Genomic DNA, 25,024 nt, shown 5'->3' with positions numbered 1-25,024 from the left:
GGTGACCCTGGACCTGTGGTCACACATGCCCTGAAGAAAGGTTGTGTGTCTTTCTCTAGTGCACAGGGTAAACAGTGGTGGAGCTGCTAATTTAATCAGGGTTGAATACTTTTTCCAGGTGAGTAAGATGGCGAAGGAGGATCAAGGGAGACCAGACAGAGATCACAAATGACTACAGAGAGTGAGTCGAGTTTGGAGGGGGAAAGAGTGCACCAGGGAGATGAGTAGGGGGGAAGAAGGCTAATGAATGAAAGGTTCTAGAGGGAAGAATTGCTGGTAATGGGGCAATAAAATAAGTATCAGTAAACTAACCGTAAGGTGATGGAAGGATGGTAGAAACTGGCACTTTGTACTGGTTTGGTGTGACATGCAATTGCCGAACTGAGGTGGGTTGGAGCCAATATCATTGGAGGTAACATAAAGGAACTAACAGTCCAGGGTATCAGATGGATTATCTGCACGAACAGGGTAATTATCAAGATTGATCATACAGGTAATTGGACAGAAAGTGATCCCTGGATGCTAATATCATCAGTGAAGTGGGAGCCAGACAGAAACCCTCCACGAGGAGAGGGTGATAAGTGGGTGTCTGATGACATTTGCACCTACAGAGCCAGATTATTTAAGTATGAAAATTGGACCCATTATAAAAAGTAAAAAATAGGGCTATGAAAGTGATCATTAGATTAAGATCAATAATACGAATATACACATCAGCTTCTTTCACACCAATTCATGGTTTTAAAATTCTTTAAATATGTGGCCATTTACTTTCTAACAGAAACGACTTGATTATATATATATAAATTAGATAATAACACAAAACAATTATGATTTCTAAATGATAAGGTTTTAGTCATTCTTTATTATTTCTGTCTAGAAAGTGCAGAGAAATTTTTAATTCTTGCTGATAACTTGATATTTCATAGAAAATGTACCCATAGAAAGCATATCATTTATTCATTGTGGGGATAAGTTTGCTCACCGGGATTGTTGGATTGGGCCTCCATGGGGATCATGAGCTTGGCTCGTGTGGCTCGGCGTGCAGCCAGTGACCTCTCCAGAGTGGACATGGAGCTCCCTGCTTCCTCAGTGTCTTGACCTAATAGAAAAGTACTTTTGATAAATGTATATTCTTCAAAAATCTAACACATCATTTATCGCCAGGTATTCACAGGTCTTACTACTCTTACAGGTGTTTCAAATGATAGCATTTACTTTCTCCCAAACAATACACTTGCATTATATAAAAACTGAAAAAATTAACCCCGCCTTCATCTCCAGAAAGAACTGTTTTATATTTTGATGCTTATGGTCTTTGCATATATATCTATATGTAACAGAAAGAATGCATATATTAATATACTTGTTTTTCAAAAATGGCATTACTCAAAGCATAGTAGTTTGAAATCTGCTTAGAAATAACACAAATATCTTTATCTGTCAATACATAAGTCAGTGAAATGATTTTAACTGCTGCATAATATTCCACTGTATTAATTTACTAAAATCCATGCAGCTAGTTTAAACTAAAAGACATTAAATCTTATAAAAAAAAAGAAACAAGCTACATTCTTTAAAAAATAAAGATGGTCATGGTTAGATACATTTAATAAGATTCCATAAATTGCCATACTAAGAGTCACTAACAATAATGAGAAAGATTAATGCAGATTTGAAAAGTAAATAACAATGTCCATTAAAACAAGTTCTGACAGATTTTTTTCATATGTTCTCATTTATGTAATACACATATAAAAGTATATAATACATACTCACTAAATATATATGTGCTCACTATATGGAATACATATGTATAAATACACAATTATACAAGCCTATATAAAAACATACAATATCTGTTCAGGAAAGTCACACAAAAATTTTTTTAATATTGCTTTTCTTTTTGTGAAAGGGATTAGGAATTTGAGATGAGGAAAAGGGAAACACAGCTTTGTATTTTGGGGTACTATTTTTTCACAACTGTTAAAGTCTTCTTTTAAAATCACATGCAGTTTTATATTAAAATTTTAATTAATAGAATTTAAAATTATAAATAATTCTGGGAATACATTGTAAGTAGGTGAGATAATGCTGCCTGCCTAAATCTGAATCTGTACATATCCTTCAAAATCTGTACCAATGCCTGTATGACAAATAAAACTATTCCAATTCTACACAGTAAACAAAGAACAACAAAAAAAAACAACAGGCTGACCCCCCAAATTCCTCTGAAAAATAAGTAATACTTTCCAACAAAATTACTGATCAAGCTAGTTTCACAGAACTTTGTGGAAAGCTGGATATCTAGAAAAAAATCTGTATAGAAGAGTGAGTAGGGAAATTAGGTTGCGAAGACTGGCTTGAAATAATCCACAAGAGAAAGTACCTCCCGGAACATATGCACAAAATGGCAATACAATTTGGTTGATTTCATTCCTCATTATCGTGTAAAATTTTAAAAAATTATAAATTAAAAAATGTGTGTGTGTATATATATATATATATATATATATATAAATGTTTGTGTATGTGTGTGTATATGTGTGTGTGTGTATGATCAACAGCATTGCTGAGTTCTCTAAAGAGCATAAAATTAAATGCTTCTAGGGAGCAATGATGTTTAAATTTTGTCAAACTCAGAGATTACCAATAATGTGAAAATAGCAGGTGATAAAATCCTTCCCTGCTGCCCTCACGCCTGCTGCCTCCCTCTGCTTTAGCCAGAGATATAGAAGGGGTATTTACTTTTTTAGGTAGAAAGAAGCAAGACAAAAAAGACTTCAACTGTCTTCACACACATCAGCCCTATCTCCGTCAGGAAAACATAACCATGCTCACTGTCCTCATTATTTGCTGAATTGAGACTGGGACCTAAGAAGAGAGCCTTCTTAAAAAAGCGTTCTTTTGGTTTTCTAACTGAGAATGATCGGTAATATTGAAGTAATGCAAGAAGGGCAAGAGAATGATTTCTCTGTGAGCATAATGGGGGTGTGGAAAAGAAAAATGAAATTCATTTTGATTATATGTCATGGGGTTTGTTAATTAAGGATACCAGTCAAAATTTGTTATATTTGGTCAATTTTAGAATTTGTATATATGTGTGTGTGTCTCTCTGTGTGTACACATATACCCACATGTATATTAAGTGTATATATATTTTAAAATTGTACTTATGGAAGCAGAGTGTAGCGTGAGGGATAGAATAGAAATGTAGAATGGGGATGGAGGTGGAATACGTGGGTCAAAGATATACAATTTCAGTTAGATAGCAGGATTAAGTTTTAAAGATCCAACCTACAATATAGAAAGTATGATTAATAATGTATTACATTTTTAAGACTTCCCAGAGAATGGATTTTTAATATTCCGCTACAAATGGTAAATGTGTCAAACAATATGTATGCTAATTAGCTCAATCTGACTATTCCATAATATGCACATATTTGGAAACATGTTTCATACCACACAGACACATGCTGTGTACACACACGTATACATGTATATACACACATACATACACATCTACATACATATATTATTTTTTAAAAAGAGAAAGTATATTCCAACTGTAAAAATACCAAAAACATTCCCTAGGAGGCCAGATCATTTAAAAGAGTGTGGGTTATAAAGTAGCAACAACATGAAAACAATAATTCTGGGGAAGAACTGAAAAAAATATCTTTTCCTATAGAAAATTTAGTATCCACAAGTCAAGGAAAGAAGAAAGAAGAGTGCGTGGATGAAAAAAAAATCAGGCAATCAGGACTGAAAATTTCAAAAAGTTTGGAAACGACGAAATTAAATCTAGAGATTCAAGAAATCCATTAAACTTTATACAGGATAAAACCAAAGAAATTCCATGCCACATATATCACAACCTCCTGACAATGAAGGACAACATCAAAGTCTTCAAAGTTGTGAGAGGGGAACAACTCATGGGCAGTGGGTTTCTCACAGGGAGTCATGGAGACTGGAGGCTGGAGTGACACAATTTTCAAGTATTGAAGGAGAACGGTCAACTGTCAACTGTCAGCTCAGAGCTGGGCAGACAATATCCAGCCAAAACATACTGCAAAGGAAGACTGAAGGTGAGCCAGGCACGGTGGCGCCCACCTGTAATCCCAGCAGCTCGGGAGGCTGAGGCAGGAGGATCTCAAGTTCAAAGCCAGCCTTAGCCAAGAGCAAGGTGCGAAGCAATTCAGTGAGACCCTGTCTCTAAGAAAAATACAAAATAGGGCTGGGGATATGGCTCAGTGGTTAAGTGCCCCTGAGTTCAATCACCGGTACCAAAACAAACAAACAAACAAAAAAGATTGAAGGTGAAATCAAGTCAAGAACACTATCAGAATGTTTCTCCAAAAATGAAAAGCAGTTCTAGAGCTATGATACTGCTGACAGAGTTTTCTAATAAGTCATTTGATATGGGTTTCTGTGGGTGTCTCCAACTTTGCAGTTACCTTTTAATTCTAGAAATGGATTATTATTAGTATTATATGAACTTATTGAGAATTTGAATAAAATTGTTTTTCCATTATTATTTTTGATGCATACATTTTTTGGTAGTGTGTTAGCTTTCCATGACTTGAACCTGAGAGAATCAGCTTTATAAAGAGAGAAGGTTTAATTTGGCTCACAGTTATGGAGGTTTCAGTGCATAACTAATTGGCCCTGTGGCTTTGGGTCTGAGGCAGCACATGATGGTGGATGCACATGGTAGAGCAAAGCTTCTAGCCTCATGGCTGGGAAATAAAAGGTGAAGTGCAGTTCGGGTTCCAAAAAGCTGCTTCTAGGGCATGCTTCCAATGACCTAAGACCTCTGAGTAGGTTGGTCCCACATCCTACGGACTCTACCACCTTCCAAGAGCACCATGGACTAGGGTTGGAGCCTTTATCACATGGTTGTCTGGGGAACACTTGTTCACACTGAAGCAGGAAGTAACTGCTTTGATTTCTTTCTGATTTGTCTCTTAAAGACATCCCCTGAAGTTATTTGCCATTGGTCCAAACAGGTTTGGGAAATTTAAATAAAATATTTAGTAAACACGTACATAAGTTAAAATCAAATTGGCTACAAGGTGTTGTGCAGTCTTTTAAAAGATGTGATTCACTAAATTGAACACCATTTATTTTTAGAGTTGAATACCACTGAATGCCATGATGTTGAAATTTACTTGTTTGTGTTTCAGAAGTGAAAGTGAGACACCAATCCTGTGGTTTTTTTTTTTAATATAAGAATTCTTTCAAGATTTTGTAAGTCACAAAGATGAAATCTTACCATTCTTTGTTTTAAATTTTTAAATGAAGAATTTTGAAACCCACTATACATGTAAAAGAGATATTATAAAGAGATGACTTTTATCATCTAATTTTGTACTTATTTTAGTCAGATACTTTATTCTGGTGGTTAGGGGATAAGAGAGGTTTTAAGTGGTTTGGAGACTAGAAGCCGAAAGGAAGGAGGGAACGCTTAACAGCAAAAAGTAACTAACCTGATTTAAAAAATTAACTCAGCTATTGCTCAATTTAATTCTCTTTTCCATGGCTAAAGTATAAATATTGTAAATTAATTTCTGGTTTATCCAGGGAGCTAATTTCATGGGCAGAAAACAGCATAAGTCCTTCTATAAAAGTGTTAAATAAATGAATTGAAATTGGATCACTGAAGAATGGATTTAGAGTCAGAAGGATTTTTGGTTAATAGACTGGTTAATAATAACTCTGAAATCCTGTGCATGTTAGTTAACTATCTTAACTTCAGTTTGCTTCATTTATTTTATGAGGAAAATGATAACACTAATTTCAGAGTATTTTGTGAGGATTACGTAAGATAGTTTATGAAAATAGCAATCACAGAAATTAACATAATCTCTTCTCACATAGTAACTGCCTCCTCAGAAAGCCTACCACTAAGTATAATGCTTCTTAGTAACACTCTGCATTGATGTTTAGTTTTGTTCTGTGGACTGGAAGAACACAGAGGACCTTTAATGCAAATATAACTTGTGAGATTTTGAGGGCTACTTTCCCTTTTATTACAAAGTAGGCAATCAGGTCCTCAGATTGAGGATAAATAGGCACAAGTATCTTCTCATTTTCAAGAAAACAGCTATTCATTTGGGTTAAACTTCTCTTAGGACTTCTTAAGGGACATCTCAACCAGTGTGAACGTCCCTGAATGCCATCTCTGTATATAAAAGGTAAAGGGAAAAAGCAAGAAGGAGGTGCCAGAGAGGTCACCGGAAAAACTCCAAGAGTAAGGGGCAGTGCTGTCCCTTCCAACAGGAGGCACGGGTGCTCTCCCATCTCCCATCCCTGGAGTCCAGTCAAGAGTAAAGCTGAAACTTGAATCACCTGCAAAGTGCAGAGGTTTCTGCAGAAGACATTTTTTTCTTGTTTATTTGCCAGGTGGAAGCCTGTTCGGGCAGCAGGCTTATTGCTCTGCCCTTCCTATCCAACAGAGAGCTGTGGTGGAGAACGACGACTGGACTTGCACCACTGGGCATTGCAAGGACATAGGGGCTTCCTGAGGGTCAGGTGAACATTGGAAGGTGGGTCCTGCTTGAGTCATCTTATTGGAACTCATTTAAGGACAATAACTCAGCAGAGGCCCCATGAGGTTGATGGGGAGAGCTGTGCCTGGTAAGAGGGTGTTCAATCCTTACCTGGAATCTCACATCGTGGAACTGGACATGGAGGAGTCCCACAGTATCACATTAATAATTCATACTGTGCTTATAAGGGACCCGGAATTTGGATGCCACAAGGGGCTAAGCCATGTGTCCAGAAAAACAGTAAAGAACTTCAGAGTCCTTTTGTCCTTCCCTTTCCCCTCTCCATGATATCCATCCCTCTTGGGTCATATGCCTAGAAAGTGTGAGGAGGTAGGAGGAAAGACACAAAGGTGTTTCTGAAATAGACTCTGCCCTCTTTTCTGCCCCACTTCATATCACTCCAAGGTGCTAGGGGATTTAAAAAGTAAACAGTAATCCCTGGTCCCCAGAGCCAAAAGTCTTGCCAGCCACTAGGAAGAATAATCTCTAAGTTAAATTTTAGACTGAAGTTTTCAAAAGGACTTGACTGCCCTTTAATAACTGAAAGTGACAAAAACAAACAAACAAACAATAACAACAAAACCTAGGGATCCTGCATGAGATGTCATTTAAGGGCTAGAAAAGGAATATTAAACTATCCATGGTTGAAAATCAGGCATCGAAGGCCTTGTTTTTTGTTTGTTTGTTTGTTGGCTGCTAGGGATCAAACTCAGGGAAACTTAACCATTGGGTCACATGCCCAGCCCTTTTTATATTTTATTTTGAGACAGGATATAAGTTGCTTAGGGCCTTGCTGAGTTTCTGAGGCTAGCTTTGAACTTGTGATCCTCCTGCCTCAGTCTCCCAAGCCACTGGGATTACAGGTGTGTGTAGTCTGAAGTCCTTGTTTATGCAGTTTCAAGCTAACAAAGTCCAGTAAACCAATTATGCATTCAAATAACTAAAAAACAGCAGCTGTGTTTAAAAACAGCAGCTACTCATTCTATAATCACATTAGTGGATGCAGGAACTTTTTGGTTTCATATTTGATTATTCTATTTCCATAAACACTTAGATAATATGAGGACCCACAGGAAGCAAAACAAGTACTTTATAGAGTTCTTCATGATCATGGACACCAACAATTTGTTCTGTACCAACTCAGTGTAAAACCAGCATTTTTGTTCAGATCCCCTTGTGGGTGATAATAGCTTTCAAGCAGAATCTTACCAAACTAGGCTATGTCATGTGATTGTCCGGAGATGATGGTTGATCTACATGGTAACTAAGGCCAAAATAACAGAACATTTTATGTTTTTATATCTCATGTGTCCCTAATCTGATTATCCAAAATGAAGGAATTGACAACAGATTTAGAATCAACTTTTAGTCATCTGTAGAGACTGGGAACCGAAAAATGTACACATAGCTTCAAACTTCATTGCCTGGAAATAACTTTTGCTCAAGAGTTAAGAAAACTCCATTATTTAGGCTTCTCATTTCAATGTTTTCCAATTGTATTATTTCTAACTTAGAAATGTCAAGAGTTTTTAAAATGATAGAAGTCAGGCAATGGTGTGATGGAGAACAGAGATGTATCCCTGGTTCATTAACCAAATTTCTATCAGGCTATTTCAATTATTGATAAATGACCCATAATGACATGCAAATCAGTGGGGGATATCTCCTCAAAAGAAGTGGAAAATCCCTTGCTGGGGTTCAGAATGGTTTGTTTTCCCTGCCTCAGCCAGCAGGTGGTTACCTGAATGAGAGGTGCTCTTGCTCCCCAGCTGGGTTTCTGACTGGCTGTGGCTGACTGGTGTGAGGTCTTGGCAGCTTTGGATGGGGGAATCCCTTCCTGCAGGGTCAGTTCCTGATGGCTTCTCAATATTTTTCATCTCCATTTCTTCATGATGGATCCAAAGGTCAGGGGGTCGGAGGTCCTTCTGACTGCCCTTTCTTTTGCCCGCACTGTGGGTGGCCCGCTTCCTATGGAGCAAAGGGAGAAGAAAGTCCAATGTGAGTGCCTCTGTTCAGTGGCACTTCCTGTCTGTCTTTGGTCAATTCAAGCTGGAAGCAGGAAACAAAAGCACTCCCAGGAGGAACGCTGTGAAGCCCCAGAATTTGGCAGACTGATTTTGGCTGCCTTTCCTTTTCTCCCCTGAGCCTCACTACATTAGAGGAGATGTGGTGCTGAATCCCCAGGGCCTTGGCCACCTGCCAGAAAGCTCCTTACTGCAGCTTCACTGGCTGCAGATTCATGCACAAGGTGACAGTGGGTTAGATGGAGCCATATGCCAATCTTTGGAGCTAGCCATAAGGTACCTGACCGCAACATCTGTTCAGGAGATAAATGGAGGAGTTGCTTTGAAAGGGCAGATAGAAATAAAAAGGCCAGAATTTGTGCCAACAGCTAAGATCGGGTCTTAGAAGAAAGTCTATACCTCAGCTGTATAATTTGAACGTGCAATTGGGACGCTTGCTTTTTGAAAACAAAAGGCCACATGAGGACATTCTTAGGCGAATAAAACATTTTTGCCTTGGAGTCACCAAGTGTCTGGATTCAAACACAATGAGGCTCGTCCTCTGAAAACAGAAGTGAAAGATCCATCTTTTGAAAATGTGCTTCAAATGTCTCCTATTAGCCTAAACAAGGATTTAGCAGCCCCAATTTATTTTTTTTTCAGCAATAATTTCACCTGGGGGCTAGTGAGGTTTAAGTGTTCCCTGCATGCTAAGTAAAGTAGCATGATGCTCATACTAGCTATTCTCTTCAGCAGGGGATCAGAAAACTATGCCTTTGTGGGCCAAATCTGCACACAGCCTGTTTTTGCAAATAAAGTTTTATTGGTATATGGTCATGCTCATAATTTTTGCATTGCAGTAGAGGAACTGAATAGTTGCGCTGAAGACCATATGGCTTGAAAATCCTCACTATTTTTTATTATTTGGCTCCTTTCAGAAATAGATTTTTGACCCCTGCTGTAAAATTTTATAATTTTTAAATCTCTATCTGTAACTTCTATTTCTTACAAAATCATAATGCCTTTTATACAAAGAATGTGAACAAACCGTTCTAGCATTGACAGAGCAGAGAAGCATCTCTTTCCTGCTTTCCTCATTTGTAATGAAGAATTTATTGTGGCAACTGCTTTCTGTGATGATAAGTGGCTCAAACATGGTACTGGTAGAAACACTGCAACCTGTGTAAAGCCAGTGGGGGTGACTTTGCCTTCCTAACTGTTAAATAAGAAGCTTTGCAAATGTTTGGCAATTAATAAACTTTTGGTGTTATGATTTATTCAATTTTCTCCTGCTTTCTTAAAGCATGTTGGTGAGGAGAGGAGACAAAGAACTCCAGACTTAATATCTGTTTTGCAGTTTAGTAGAGAAATAATGTGGCTCTCTGTTTTAATATTTTCCCAACAACTACCTGCATTGTGCTGAGATTCTGCCAGCAGCTCCTCACTGTCTCTAAACCAAGATCTTAATAACTTTTAGATCATTTACCTGAGTCTTAGATAATAACCTCCTGGTAACCACCCCTCCCTGAATTTATTTCTTAATACTTCACCTGCCCCCTTCATCTGATCAGCAACTCACGCATAGCTATTTATGTCACCTACCCTGGTGACACTGTAAAAGAATTTAATTTCATGCTCCAACTTGGAGGTTTTACCCTGTCATCTGTTTCTCCACCAGACTGAAATTCTGAAAAAACTTTAGCATTTAGCTACTTGTTCTATAGAGATGTACCAGTTCTGATATTCAGGACAACATAGACTCTTTATGATAACTCATTATTTAAATAGCCTGTGGGGAAACACAGTCAAAAAATTGGTACCAAGTAATAAATTATAAAGTCTGGTTACCTATGCTTACATGTATGCTGACTAATTCATTTATTCGTTAGTGCCCATGACCCAGTGTTGAGTTTCTCCTGGCTTCTTCTATTTTTTTTTTTTTTTTTTTAAAGTTCCAAAGCTTGGCTGAGGCAGAAACACTTTGTAGGTTGTGTGTCATAAACTCATCTGGGAAAAAGTGATCCTTCCTCATAAAATGCATAAATATTTTTTCTGATGGACTTTAATCAGATCAAGACTCTTCTGAGAAGCTACTCAACTACCTAGCTGACATTAAGGAATCTAAAGATCTCCAGACAGACTTTATTTCTTTTTTTTTTTTGTATACATTCTATCAATGACCACGAACCTCTTTTGTTTTCTGTAATCTCTCTTTTCAAGAAAGAAATTTGTGGACTTGGAGAGGCCTCGCCTCCTACCCTCATTGCAGCAGGTGTGCAATAAAACTAACAAGTGCTCATGACCAAAAGGCCTGAAATTTGTATTAAAATTTACAGGAACAGCTGTCACTCTGGCCTTCTACCCATCTGTTTTTTTTTTTTTTTTTTAACATAACAGGCTCACTACAGCCCACATTTCCTCTATTTCACAACTGGAAAAGTGTGTGTGCAGATGATCCCCCTTCAGGGATCCCCACAGTGTGGCCCCTGGACCAGGGGCATCAGCGCCAACTGGAAACTGGTCAGGGATGCACATTCTCTGGTTCCTCAGAACTGCTGAATCAGAAACACAAGGGAGGGCAGCAACCTATTCTAACAGCCCTCCCAGGGCAAATGTGATTCACATAAAGTTTGAAAAGAGCTTTCTAGGGAATTATTTGGTTTTCTTGGTTTTTATTTCAAAGCTAACATTTCCATAAGACCAAAAAAAAAAATTCTACGTTTAATACCTCCTCATAATATTAAATATACCATTTCCCACATTTATTCTTATTTTTTTCTTCCAAAAACAGCTTTAAAATGGAAGCATCTCTTTCTACCTCATATATTCTTGAACAAAAGCAAAGCAAAGACTTCTCCAAAGCACTCTGCTTTCCCCTCCTTACCCCACGCTGACGCTTTTGCAGTGTGATGGCATTCTGGTTTTGCTTTTGCTTGTCTGTTTGTTTAACTTACGTCCAGCATGTGCTTGCAATCTGATTTTATTAAAAATGACTTATTCTTTAAGGCTTGCTTCCAGCTTCTCTTCTTCTGGGAGTCTTCCTAACCACTCCAGAAGACTTCCTAACCAGTTCATTTCCCTGGTCTCTCTATGCCACTCACTTGGCATTGAGTGCCAGGTGTCTTATTGAGCCGTTCCCACTCCCTCAGTGATATGATTCAATTCCTCTAGAAGTACGGGGGCAAACTGTTTCCTTCATTTCTTCAATTGTTTTACAAGATTTATTCATTTATTTATTTGGCTACCATTTATGGACTATCAATTATATGTCAAGAAATGTACTAAGTAGGACAAAGATGGTACAGCATTGAGAGCTTAGCTAAATGATTGGAAAGTGGCATGATTCCTGGGAATTTCTGCATTTTTGAAGTAGGAAGCAAGCGACATGGCAGGAAGCAAGGCTAAAAATGTAGAGGGCACCAAACCATAGAGGTCTTGCTCATAAATTAATCAGATTTATGACTTTGTATGATGCTGATCAGATGCTAAGCACGAAATGGTTTCTTGAATAAAAAAGAACTTTTTGTTATTCATTTTTTGAAAGATGGTTCTTGACTGGTCCCTTTGTTGAACACTTTGCACAGAACCTATCCTCTAAGAGGAATTTCTTTCCTTTTCACTTTTGATAAGTACGTTAAGGATGTGAATGAGCTGGAAGCAACATTGGTTGAGTGTCCATTTTATTCCAATTGAAGTTCTAAAACAGTACTTACTATCACCTCATAGATTGTTTTGCCACTTTGTAATAAATCAGTATGTTCTCACGCTGTGCTTAGGCATCTCCTGTGAGTTGTTGACAGTTCCCTAGGAAGTCTGAAGTGGTCACGGATGTGCCTGAGAGCTAATGGAGATGGAGACAGGAAGACAGGTGCTTCAAGAGGGAAGGAGGTCTGAACTGAGAATGAAGAAATGGTTAAGAGCTGGCCAGAGAAAGATGTAGTGGAAGGATAAATATGTCCTCCTCTTCCTCCATCTTCCATAGTGATTATTTATATATTCTACTAACAGCTACTAAAAATAAAATAAAAAGCTTTATATTAGATACTCAGGGCATATTTTTGATACTCAAATATATCTAGATTTTTCTGAGATGAAATTTGGATGCATTAAAGACCTGTGTAGTTGCCAGTTAAAAATCCCTGTGAGGGGAATACTGAAAAAAAAATTGAAATATTAAAAAATTGAAAATCAGTGACAATAATCTATAGGTGTTAAAATATGGTATTTTTCATGTGAGAATTTAACCATTTGATCTTCATTACTCAAAATCTCAAGATTTGAATGTGTGCTAATCTTTAAAACTTGTGCATGTGTCAAATCAAATAGATGGCTCACCTTACTAGTGATTCTAATCAGGAAAACTTGTTTTTATTTACATATTTAAATTAAATGTATTCAGGCAAGATTGTTAATTGTCTATCCAGATAACTGCCTTAGAAATGTAATAACTATGTGTTCTGGATTCTACAATATGCTCAAATGTCAAATATTTTGTCTTTAGTGTTTATATACAGATTTTAATTTGACAAAGCAAGTGATCTATATGTTCACCAGGAAAATGTTATTACCTTATTAAAAAGCACAGAGAAAGCTCACCTTAAGCTTTCATATAGCATAATTCTTCTGTATTATTATCTTTTGTCATTTCACTAATTGAAAATGTATAGGGAATACCTTCAAAGTATTAAAAAAAACCCTACTAATTAATAACTAAAAAAAAGATAAGAAAATGGTTTTTAATTCATATGACTTTAAAGACAAATGCTACCAAGTGTTTCTAAAATTTATCAGTATTCCATGGGAAGTTTTTGTGTTTTAAAAGGTAGAAGGGAAGATGATAAGTATTTAGTCCTAATAACTCATTATGGGTTTTTTTTTGGAGGCAAATAATTTCTTAATCACATGGTGCAAAAGTATGATCATTATCCATTGGGTTTTTCATTGCAGGTATTTCTATGGGGAGCAAAATCAACACTGGAAAATATATCAGCTTTGATTTTTCCTGGCATAACATTTTATTTGAAGGAACTGATACCTAGGGATTAAAGGCCCCCACAGGTGACACAATTAGTTTACTTTAAAAATAGTAGAACCAGAATTGGAACTTAGGTTCTAACTTCTGTTAGCTGTTTTATATGGTAAAAATGAAATCTTGTCCACTAGACTGAATTAAGCAGATAACTTATGTTGTTAAGTATGTGTATCAATAAAAATCGTGATAAATCATAGAACAAAATGCATGTGTACTAACTTTAAGAGGGTATTACTAATAACATAGAAAATGCTTCAACCCAGTTGGCTATAACTCAAGAGCCTCAATAAAACACAAAGAAAAATTCGCATTCCCTAGCAGTCTCAGACAAAAAGACATATTAAAGAAGCCCTGAACGAGTTTTGTACTTCACCTTATTAATTACATTAAAGTCCCATTTTCTGAGAGCTCTGCAGAGAACCTTATTTCTATTTCAGATTGGAATTGATTTTGCTTTCATCTGCATTACTCATTGTGGTGTAAAGGCCTCGATTGTGGTTGTGTATGTATAAGTGTGTGTGTGTGTATAAGTGTGTGTGTGTATAAGTGTGTGTGTGTGTGTGTGTGTGTGTGTGTGGTGGGGTGCTCCTTGTGCAATCAAGAAAAACTCAATTAAAACTCAGAAACAACTTCAGGAAACATTTCCTTTTTCTCTTTCTGCTAAGAGATGCAAACAATGAGAGCAAGGTGAAGGCCAAAGGATCTTCTGCTCAAGAACTATGAAATAAAGTGGGAAAAAAACCAAGTAAATATTAAGAGACTTTGGAGGCAGATGAGGAAAAACAAGGGAGCTGTAAATTCACTATTTTGGTACTTAGTCATTTATGGAAACCATTGACTCTTTCATTCATTTCCTAATTTTATAAGTAAGTTATACTCAGGGCTCAGCATCTGCTCTTTCCAAATAAAATCTTCAAGCTTTTTTTTTCTGGAAGGGCTTAGTTGTGGGATTTAAGATGATTTATTTTTTTTTAACATGGTGTCAAATTTCACTTTTGCACATTGGGAAGATGGGTATTTTCTCTACAGAGAAACAAAACAAGTTCAGGAATCTAGTTTGTCTGTCAACGTAACTATCAAACTTTCTTGTCACAGTAATGACAGTAGGGGAGAAAAATGAAAAAAAAACAACAACAAACAAACAAATAATAATAAAAAAAACCCCAAACTGAAACCCAAACCCATGACAGATGATTTGGTGAGGCTCAGTTAGCTTAGTGAAGGCACCAGGGTTGCACAAACAATTCAAAAATAGGCCAAATGTGGTTCTTCTGTTTCCTTTCCTCTTCCCTTTGTGCAAATCCTTTCAGATTTGCTTCAGAGACCTGATGCCTTGATGGCCCCCCTTCCAGTGTCACATAGCCCCTTTGCAGGAACACTGGATGGAGAGATCATTCCATCTCGTAGTGCTATGGTTTGAGTGAGGTTTGTCCCCATGCAAAGCTCACATTGAGAGCTGCTCCCCTGTGTTACAGTGTTGAGGGGGTGTTGGATCCTCTAAGAGGGGTTAATGCTTCTATTACAAGAAGGGATTCTTGCTCTTCTGGGACTAGGTTCATTATGGGAAGAAGGGGTTGTTGGGGAGGGTAGCTATCTCTCATCTCTTGCTCCCTTTCTTTGCCTGTGACCTCTCTCCCACCTAGGCCCTCTTACTCCTCCATTTTTTCCACCATGCATAAAGCAGCAGATGGCTCTTACTAAAAGTGAACAAATGCCAGTATTATGCTCTTGAACTTCTACAATTGTGTGCCCAGAATAAATCACTATTTTCTAATAAATTATCCAGCCTCAGGAACTTTGTTATAGCAACAGAAAACAGATTAAGACACTATAGCAACAGAAAACAGATTAAGACACTAATTATTTGTTTTCTTCCTAAGCCTTATTGAGTGCCCAGCACTCTGGGAGTGATTGTGTCTTCCCAGGAGGCTTACAATGAAACTGGCCTTTTTTAAGCTCATTCTATTCATCAGATTTCTTATTTGGGCAGAATGAACCAGAATACCAGCTACTACCTGCTTCAAAACAGTCCAATTTCATAAATGCAGCTGGATACACAATTTGTCCTGCCAGAGAAATGAATTAAATACCAAGATTGCCTCTATAACTCTTAGTCATTTTCTTTAGTAGGTACACACTCTCCGATTCTGTTTCTAAGAGCCTCACTTCAGAGTGATGGAGATAAACTAGAGATCAATAAACAGAGTTTTAGGATTTGTAAAAGAAAGTCTGCGCTATTAGCAAGTGAAGAGAGAAAATGACTTGCTGGAGAATCCTCCTCTAGAAATGAGCATAGTATGTAGCTGTCAAACCATTCACCTATATGCCCAGCCTCAGGCTTCCAGAGCCAGCACCATGCCTGAGGCCCCCCAAATAGAAAGTCAGCCAGGGAGCAGAGCTGAAAAACACATGTCAGACTAGATTTGGCAAGGACTAGAGAGCCCAAGAGGCAGACAATGGCGAGGAGATGATGGCTGAATTTCCCAGCTGGCTGACACAGGCAAATACACTGGTTATGCACATGGCTAGGAGGGATGAGCTGCACCAAAACCATGTTTTCACTCTAAACTTTATGTTGTGATGCAACATTTTCTGCATGTACTAGAACCTAGAGCTGTATAATATGAAAGCATTTTAAAACTCTTCAATACTTTTAATTTCTGACAATTTACCATCACAAGAAAATAGGAGCCCTTTGGAATCTCTGAAATCTCTCTCCTGTTCTTTACTACTGCCTCTGAGCTAAGCACCCCGTATGATTGTAACAACACTGAACTTGATATTCTATATTTAGTTATCCACTCAACTAGCATTGATTAACTGCCTACAGGCCTCCCTGTCAAAAGTGATAAATAAGTACTTACAGAGAACACTGCCTTCAATTGTCTACACTGCGCTTGGTGAGAAAGCCAGAAGCAGGGACATGGTCAAATTCATTCACTGAGTATTACTTAAAGAATATCTGTCTTCCCTTGAAAAGAAGAATGTGGACTGAGAAGTATAAGCTAGCAGAAATGCAAGTGGGTCTCCAGGGTTGCTGTTGTTCCATCTGCAAGTCTAGACCTTACTCATTCATACTCCTGGAATGGACGGAGGCAAGGCTTGCCAAGGTCAGTTATGAAAGAACTCAGGAAGATGGTGATTTCTCTCCTCTTTGGGAGTCAACTGTTACTTACTTCCTCTGCTGGGCCGAAGAGCGACGGGTGCAGATCACTGCCACAATCACCACTACCAGCACTGTGATGATGCCCACAGTGACCACGATGATCACAAGCAGGTTGCTGTTCTTCTGGGGGGTGGCGCTGCCATGCGGTGGGTGCATCTGCCCAATGGGTGGCTCTGGGAAAAGATGAGCACATGGAGTTCAGGTCTAGGAAGATGTGACTGCCAGTGTTTATCAAGCTCTGTAGGGTGGAGGGAATGTGAAGAGTTCCTATTGTTCTGAGAATGAGCAATGAAAAGTGAGAGGGGAAGACTTAAACTTTCCACCCAAGATAAATGACCAATGTGAGTCCACACAAAAACTTTTATAAGAATGTTAATAGCCAGCATTACTCAGAAGAGTCAAGGTGAACATAAAGTAAATGTCTATCCAATGAATGTGGTATATCCATGTGATGGAACATTACCCAGCCATAAAAAAGAATGAAGTACTGACACATGCTATAATGTGGATGAACCACAGAAATATTATGCTAAGTGAAAGAAGACAGAAAAAGAATGCCAAATACTGGACAATAACACCTAAACAAAATATCTAACATAGGTAAATCTATACAGACAGTATCTTGGTGGAGGAAAAAGATCAATGGAGAAGGACTACTCATAGGTATAGGTTTCCTTTTGGGGTGATGAAAATGTTCTGGAATTAGATTGTTAGATATTGGCAATGGTAGCATAACCTTATGCCTGCACTAAAAATAACTCCTTTGAACTCTTTGAAAGGGTGAATCTATGGTATATGAGTTACATCTCAATAAAAATTAAGCTCATATTAAGAACAAAGAGAAAAGAGAAGAAAAATGCTATTTGTACTACAGAAATTTCAAAATGATAAAAACCAGAGTCTGTGATTTATGATAAAAGATTATTAATATTATGCCATAAAAGAAAATATTTTTATACCAACCACTTAGAATTTATTCTATTTATCTTAATATGTTATCCAGAAAGCACACTGAGTTTTCAACTTGTCAAGAGTGCATGAATCCCACTCAAAAGCCACCATTGGGTTCAAAAAGGGGCATAGACTCTTTATATAAATGTGCTCTTGTGTTGCAACAGTATTTCACTGTAGGAAATATTTAGGCAGAAAATAATAGAATAATATGGCATTTTTGATAAGTTGCTTACCTCACCAAGATGGCTAATGATTCTTTAAATCACAACAAAACTCACTCAATGGTCAATTAAAAATATTCTAGGTAATGTTTGTCACTAAAAGTTATAAATTTTAAAAATGTTGATATTAACTTGCATTTATACTTGTAAATTAATTTATAATATACCAAAATGCAATGCATTTGAATGTTTTCTTAGAATTTGGTTTAAATTTTTCTCTAACAACCTATGTTAGCTTTCTATACCCTCTGGGCAAAATATTTAGTCATTTTGAACCTTAGTGCCCTCCTCTGTAAAATGGGAATAATAATAGATATTGTGTATACTTACTGTCAGAATTAGAGAAAATCCATGCAAAGTAACTGTCACAATGTCTTAGTAAGTTCTCACAATATCATTATTCAACATTAAATAAAAAGCTTGCCTAAATCTACCATAGCACTTGGGATACTTCTGCTGTGAACTTCCAAACAATAGATTTTTTTTTAGGAATAATCTTCAATATAGGATTCAAGGATGCCAACTTTCACATTCCATTCAACACAGTCGTTGAAACTCTAGCCAAAGCAATCAGGAAAAAAAAAAAAACAGAAAATTAAAGAACACAAATAGGAAAAGAAAAACTCAAATTATCTGATGGCTGACAACATGATCTTATATTTAGAAGATCCAAAACAGTCCACCAGAAAACTTCTAGAGCTTGTAAATGAATTCAGCAAAGTAGTAGGATACAAGTTCAATACTCATAGATCAATTGTTTTCCTATTCCAATAATAAATTGGCTGAAAATAAATTAGAAAAACTATCCTATTTATAATAGCTTCAAAAAAAAAAAACAAAAAAACACAACACTTTTGGAATCCATCTAACAAAAGAAGTGCAGGACCTCCACAATGAAAACTATAGAACACTGAAGGAAGTAATTTAAGAAAACCTTAGGTTATGGAAAGACCTTCAATGTTCTTGGATAGACAAAATTAATATTGTCAAAATGGCCATAATACCAAAAGCACTATATATATTTAGTGTAAGTCCTATTAAAATTCCAATGGCATTTTTCATAGAAATAGGAAAAGCAGTTATGAAATTCATTTGGAAAAATAAGAGACCCAGAATAGCTAAAGCAATCCTTAGCAAGAAAGGGAAAGCAGAAAGCATCACAATACCAGAATTCATATTATACTAAAATCTACTGTAATAAAAACAGCATAGTACTGGCACAAAAGCAGACATGAAGACCAGTGGAAAAGAATAAAAAAACACAGAGACAAATCCTCACAAATACAGTTATCTCCTACAAGACAAAGGCACCATAAACATACATTGGTGAAAAGATAGTCTTTTTAACAAATGGTGCTTGGAAACTTTGAAGTCCACATGTAGTAGAATGGAATTTAACCACTATTCTCACCTTGCACAAAAGCCACCTTGAAGTGGATCAAAGACCTAGGAATAGACCAGAAACCCTGAATTTTGAGAAGAAAATGTAGAACCAACACTCCAACATGTTGGCTCAGGAACTGAGTTCCTTAAAAAAGACTCTTAGAGCTTAAAAAGTAAAGCCAATGATCATTAAGTGGGATGGCATCAAATTAATAAGCTTCTTCACCACACAAGAAACAATCATGAGTATGAATAATGAGTCAACAGAGTGGGAGAAAATCTTTGCCATTTGCTCCTCAGATAGAACATTAATATACAGGATATACAAAGATCTCAAAAAACATACAAAAGAAACTCCCCAAATAACCCAATCAATGAATAGACAAAGAACTAAACAGCCACTTTTCAAAAGAAGAAATATAAATGGTAAACAAATATATAGAAAGATATATTCAACATCTCTAGCAATTAGAGAAATGCAAATTAAAACTACCCTGAGATTTCATCTCACTCCAGTCAGAATGGCAGCTATCAACAATACAAGTAACAATAAACGTTGGCAAGGATGTGGGGAAAAAGGTTCACTCAGATATTGTTGGTGGGACTGCAATTAGTGCAACCACTCTGGATAGCAGTATGGAAGTTCCTTAAAATCCTAGGATTGGAACAACAATATGATCCAGGTATCCTACTCCCTGATATATACACAAAGGATTTAAAATCAGCATACTACAGTGACGCAGCCACATCAATGTTTAAAGCTGCACAATTCATAACAGCCAAGCTATGGAGACAACCTATGTGTCCTCCATTATCAGTATGAATCCTATTATTGTGTATAACTAAAAAGAACCAATAAAACATGAGTAATAAAAAAATTGAAAGAATATCTTTTGACAAGATAGTTAAGTGAAACTGAAAAGACAATTACTTAATCTTAAATAATTATTGATTCATTACTATTGGAAAAATAATAGGCATATCTGATATAACTTGAACCTCACCTACTTAGCATATTCTGATTATAAATGAAAGAATTAAGATTTCCTTGAAGTAATTTTTATATTTACTTCAAAGGAATGGGGCAACTATTGAAAGGTCAGAAAGTTCTGTATCATAGACTGACTTATTATTTGAAAAGTCATTTTATAGTAATATCTTAATATGTTTTTTCTGTACTTAATAAATTAATTGATTAGAATAAATTAACCTTTTATGTGAGGGCTTTCAAGGTAGATAGTTCAGGACCTCATGGTTTATATTAGCATGACTTAAGTTTAACATTTACCAAATTTAGTTTAGATCATACTTAATGGTGTGACTTATGAACATTTAAAAGAAACCTGCTTATTTAGAATTATTCAAATGTCTTTCTACCAAAGAAGATCATTTGTAAGTCAGAAAATAATGTCTGAATCCTGCAGAGCACCAGTGATATTATACTGCTATTTGCCTTGGTGATTTAGGGAGCATGAGAACTCCTACTACCAAGCTCTAGTTCTAGGCCTTTAAGATTTTCAATAGAAGTTTCCATCAGTTTTAAGGTTAGTATTCAAGGTCTTTCATTAATTTCCCAATCTCAAATCAAGGCTGAATGCTCAGAATATGTGACATCAATCAGAGGTTAAGAAAATTAAGTGCAATGGTGTCTTTAGAAGCAGTGGTTTTGTTCTGTCAAGTTGTCACAAACACAGTGCTGTGAGGTGAATTCCAAGCTGTGGCTTCAATAGATAAAAACAGAGTTGGGTTCCTGTGAGCCTCTGCACACAACATTTTTATTAGTCAATCAATATTTAACCTTATATAATGTGTGTTTTATTTAAAGACACCTTATTTAATGTATAATGTGGAGTCAATAACCTTGAATTCACAGCCAAAGAGCAGTATAACTCATGCCTGAACAGAGAGCTTAACACATATTTTCTCTGTAAGGCAGAACACGCTGTGCTTACAAAGAGTAGAAAGCACTATAGTAGTTATGTTCGCAGGTCATTGTAGGAAGTAAAATCACCAACAAAAGGTACCAAAAGAAAAAAAAAAAACTTGGCACTAAATATGCCATTAAAAAGGAACTTGTTTACTTTGGAGATGAAGCAACAGGTAGAGATGCCTTGCTCCACCTCAGCTGGGTACATGCGCCTTGGGCAACTCAAATGTTCTGTTACTTTGTACAGGTCCATAAAGGACTATGAAAGCACTGTGAGTATTGATTTGCAGGTTACAAGCAAATATTAACATGTAAGTGAGCTCGCAAATACAGAACCTGCAAAGAATAAGGAATGACTATATATCTCACCATCTCCAAAATACCGATCCAAATTAAAAGGAAATTCAGAGCTCACAAACCTAGACTAGTGCCATAAGGAGCTATGGGAGACAATACTACTGCAGCTATCTTTCAGGCATCAGCAGAGAAGCTGCATGGAAAACTCGTGCAAAAACTCTCCAGGCTGCTCTGATTATGCTATGAGAGTGTGGATAAACTGACCCAAGCCTGGCACCAAGTTGGCCCTCAACAGACATTATGATGTGGCTTAATGTACTTCAACCTATATTATTTCTCCAATTTAAAGAAAAAATATAGTTTTTAATATAGTATCTCTTCCTGGCATTAGCACACTAATATGGGTATCCAGTGTCTCAATAATCAAGACCTATATGTACTCCATGAAAATGAGTGAGAATCACAATTTTTTTACAGTCCCAAGGGCATTACATTCATTTTTTAATTTGATGATGTTTTGTCACAATAAACTGTTTCATCTTTTTTTCTACTAAATTTAATAAAAGCAAAAATAGACACTTAAATAATGTGATGGGTCTCAAGTACTAGTAAAGATTTTTAAAAAATGGCTTAGTGAAATAATCCCTTCAGTTTTTCTATGATGTTGTAAGCTTTCAAAAATACTTTATATGTTCATTATATTTTCCCTCATAAATGTTGTGGGAAACAGAGTACTGAATGCTTGATTATATAGAAAAGGAACCAGGTATTGAATCTGGAAGCCCTGGCTCCTCTTTTGAGGCTGAACCCTTGGTCACAATAGCCGTGCCCTACTAGTTGCACAACACCAATAGCCAGGTGAACAGTGTGAACACAGGAATGATAATCCCAGTTCTGAGGAAAGACAGACAATGGCACTTTCTAGTTAGACACCACACACTTTTCCTACAACAATAGTTTTTGTTACTGTTGGAATACTTTGAGCTCAACATATGTCTTCATAATTTTGCTGGTCTTTGAATTTAATGGAAATTCATTCAGCCTTGATAATTTAAAAAACATTTCCCCTTTCCCCTTATAATTGGGTACTATAGACAACCAGCTGAAACAGACTCACAGATAATCTAGAATAGTATTTCCTAAAATGAGATATCCATCAGTGCTATGGGGAAAGAATAAAACAAAAACAAAAACAAACAAAAAACTTTGGTCAATTAAGTTGAAAAAAATAATATTTCTTGTCTCAAGAATATAAACATTTCCTAAAGATCCGGTTAGATCTTGAGGATGCTATGCTTTGATCAAGAGAGGCCTGATGGCTAACATCACAGAATTTACGATTTACTGGAAAAGATTGATATTAAACAAATTCTCAGGCAAATAATTATAAATTACAATTATAATAAAGTGATATTAAAAGAAAAGTATTAGAGTTCACATTGATATAACATGAGAACAAGTGGTTGGTGATGGCCACTTTGAAAGGGCTCATTCAGGAAGTTACAGGCTGAATCATGAAGAATGCTAGGAGGTAGATTTTGTTCTTTTACAAGGGAACTGGAGGTGGGCTATGGATCTAGAACGTTGGGCACGGAAGAGAGAATGGCATATGATGAGGTTGGAAAGAGAAACAGGACCCTGTCATACAGAGCTCATTCAGTTACTTGAAATGCAATCACAGACCATTTTAGGGTTTTCTTGATTTGTTTTAGGAAGACCTCTCTGGCTGCCATGGGAAGGGAGGTTGGTGGAAGCAGTGATACGCCAAGAGGATGTTAAAGATCTTTGGATGAAGATGCGGGTTTGAACAGAGATGTGGCAACTGTGGACATTTACACAATGCAGTCTGAAAGCAGAGGAGCAAAATGCTGGTTTTCTATGGGGGAGGAGAGAAAGGCAGAGGCAGGCTTGGGCTTAGGCAATAGTCCTCACGTCTGAGATGTGGTGATGGGAAGGGAAGGCTCAGGGAGGAAGAGCCCATGCCCAGTCTTGAATACACTGGAGTGGATGATAAGAGCTCAGCAGGCAGTTGGAAGGGCTGCATTAGAGAAATGAATTGGGGAATCTGGATGAAATTTGAAGTCTTGGAAATGTATGAGATCACCAAAGTCAACAATATAAGGATAAGCAGAAAAGCTCTCTCAGAACTAAGATCTCTAGTGTTCAAGCAAAAGGGAAGACCCCAATAAAACATAAGTATAGGACCAAAATATTTTCTCCAATGCTTAAGCGTCAATGCTACATTTTATTCTTTCCAGAGCTTCTCATGGGACTCATATCCCTTAAACACTCCTTAGGTAACAGTGATCTGGCTCCAAGGTTTTCAACTGGGAAGATTTCACCTGCAACATTCATCCCCACTCAGGGGAAACATGGCAGCATCTAGAGACACTTGGGTTATTAAAATACAGGAGAAGGAAGACAGTACTGGCACTCAGGGAATAGAGGCCAGGAGTGCTGCTAAATGTTCTAGCGATAGGGCAGCCTCCGTAACAAAGGATCATCCAATTCTCAATGTTGGTAGTGCTGAGATTAAGAAGTTCTTCTCTTGTTTAAAACTGTCTATGTTCAGATGGAAAACTGAAATCCAAAAAGTTTCAGTGATCTTTCTGGTCACACAGCCCGAATGCCTGGAAAGGTGAGCTCTGGGGTCTGAGTTTAGGCTGGATCCTTTAAGGTCCTGTGGGACAGTTATGTGTGGGTGAGAGGCCAGCATAGCCTCTGCTAGTCACCATCCTGGGTCCTAGACATGCAGGGGCTTTCAGTTATCTTTCCATCTGGGGGAAAGCTATAAAACATGACTTCTGGACCCTTGTTTTGGCATTAAGATGGCTACTGAGTATAAGCAATCTCAGAACAGTCATTTCAAAGGAACTTCATGTATACATTATCTTATTTGGCTAAAATTTATTGAATTTTGAGAGGAAATAAAAAAAAAAAACACCAATGTTTCAAAAATTGAGGACAAACCATGGACTTTTCTCTGACATTCACTCCAAAAGAGTGTATGTCACATTTTAAAGAACATCTAATACAATTCCAAGTATTTTAAATATTAAGTAGTAATGTTGACTTTTTGGTTAATAATGAGGTGCCCAAGGTTAAAAGGTGTCAAGTTTAACTTGTTTTTTCCAAAGGTTGAGGCTAATAAAGTAATAATTTTTGTAAGGCTAATAGATCTTTTAATGCAACTGACTAAACCGATTTTGTAAATTACAGGCAGAACAACCAGTATAAGGAAACTGGTGTTTCCAAGGAGAAATACAGGATTAAGTTTAAGTAATTGTCGTAGTTGTGGTCATTCATAGAAATATAAACTCACAAAATATATTTTCAGAATTTGAAGATTTTTAAGAATGTGGGCCATGATTTAAAATGGAAAGCATCACAAGCAAAATACGAGCGCATCACCACATATTAGCTTTGATTCTACCTGCCATCAGAAAATAATTTAGGAAGCCTCTTCAGTTTCTACAATTTAATTAAG

The 25,024-nt window shown here is 36.9% G+C and overlaps 1 protein-coding gene across 3 annotated transcripts in view; it reads right to left on the bottom strand.

Annotated features, from left to right (window-relative positions):
* Dcc (DCC netrin 1 receptor) overlaps positions 1 to 25,024 on the bottom strand; it is a 1,097,715-nt gene that overhangs the window by 54,020 nt on the left and 1,018,671 nt on the right. For all 3 annotated transcript variants that reach the window (XM_046419457.2, XM_058571333.1, XM_058571334.1), the window contains exons 23-25: positions 16,766 to 16,928; positions 8,296 to 8,522; positions 986 to 1,102 (exon numbers count right to left, since the gene is read on the bottom strand). In XM_046419457.2, the coding sequence (XP_046275413.1) occupies positions 986 to 1,102; positions 8,296 to 8,522; positions 16,766 to 16,928 (507 nt within the window). The remainder of the gene's footprint in view (positions 1 to 985; positions 1,103 to 8,295; positions 8,523 to 16,765; positions 16,929 to 25,024) is intronic.

This window comes from Marmota monax, unplaced genomic scaffold, assembly GCF_021218885.2.
Source record: "Marmota monax isolate L192 unplaced genomic scaffold, Marmota_monax_Labrador192_F-V1.1 WCK01_AAM20220418_F8-fsc00088, whole genome shotgun sequence".
Classification (NCBI taxonomy): domain Eukaryota; kingdom Metazoa; phylum Chordata; class Mammalia; order Rodentia; family Sciuridae; genus Marmota; species Marmota monax.
Note: the sequence above shows the minus strand (reverse complement) of the source record. Positions and strands in the feature narration are given on the sequence as shown.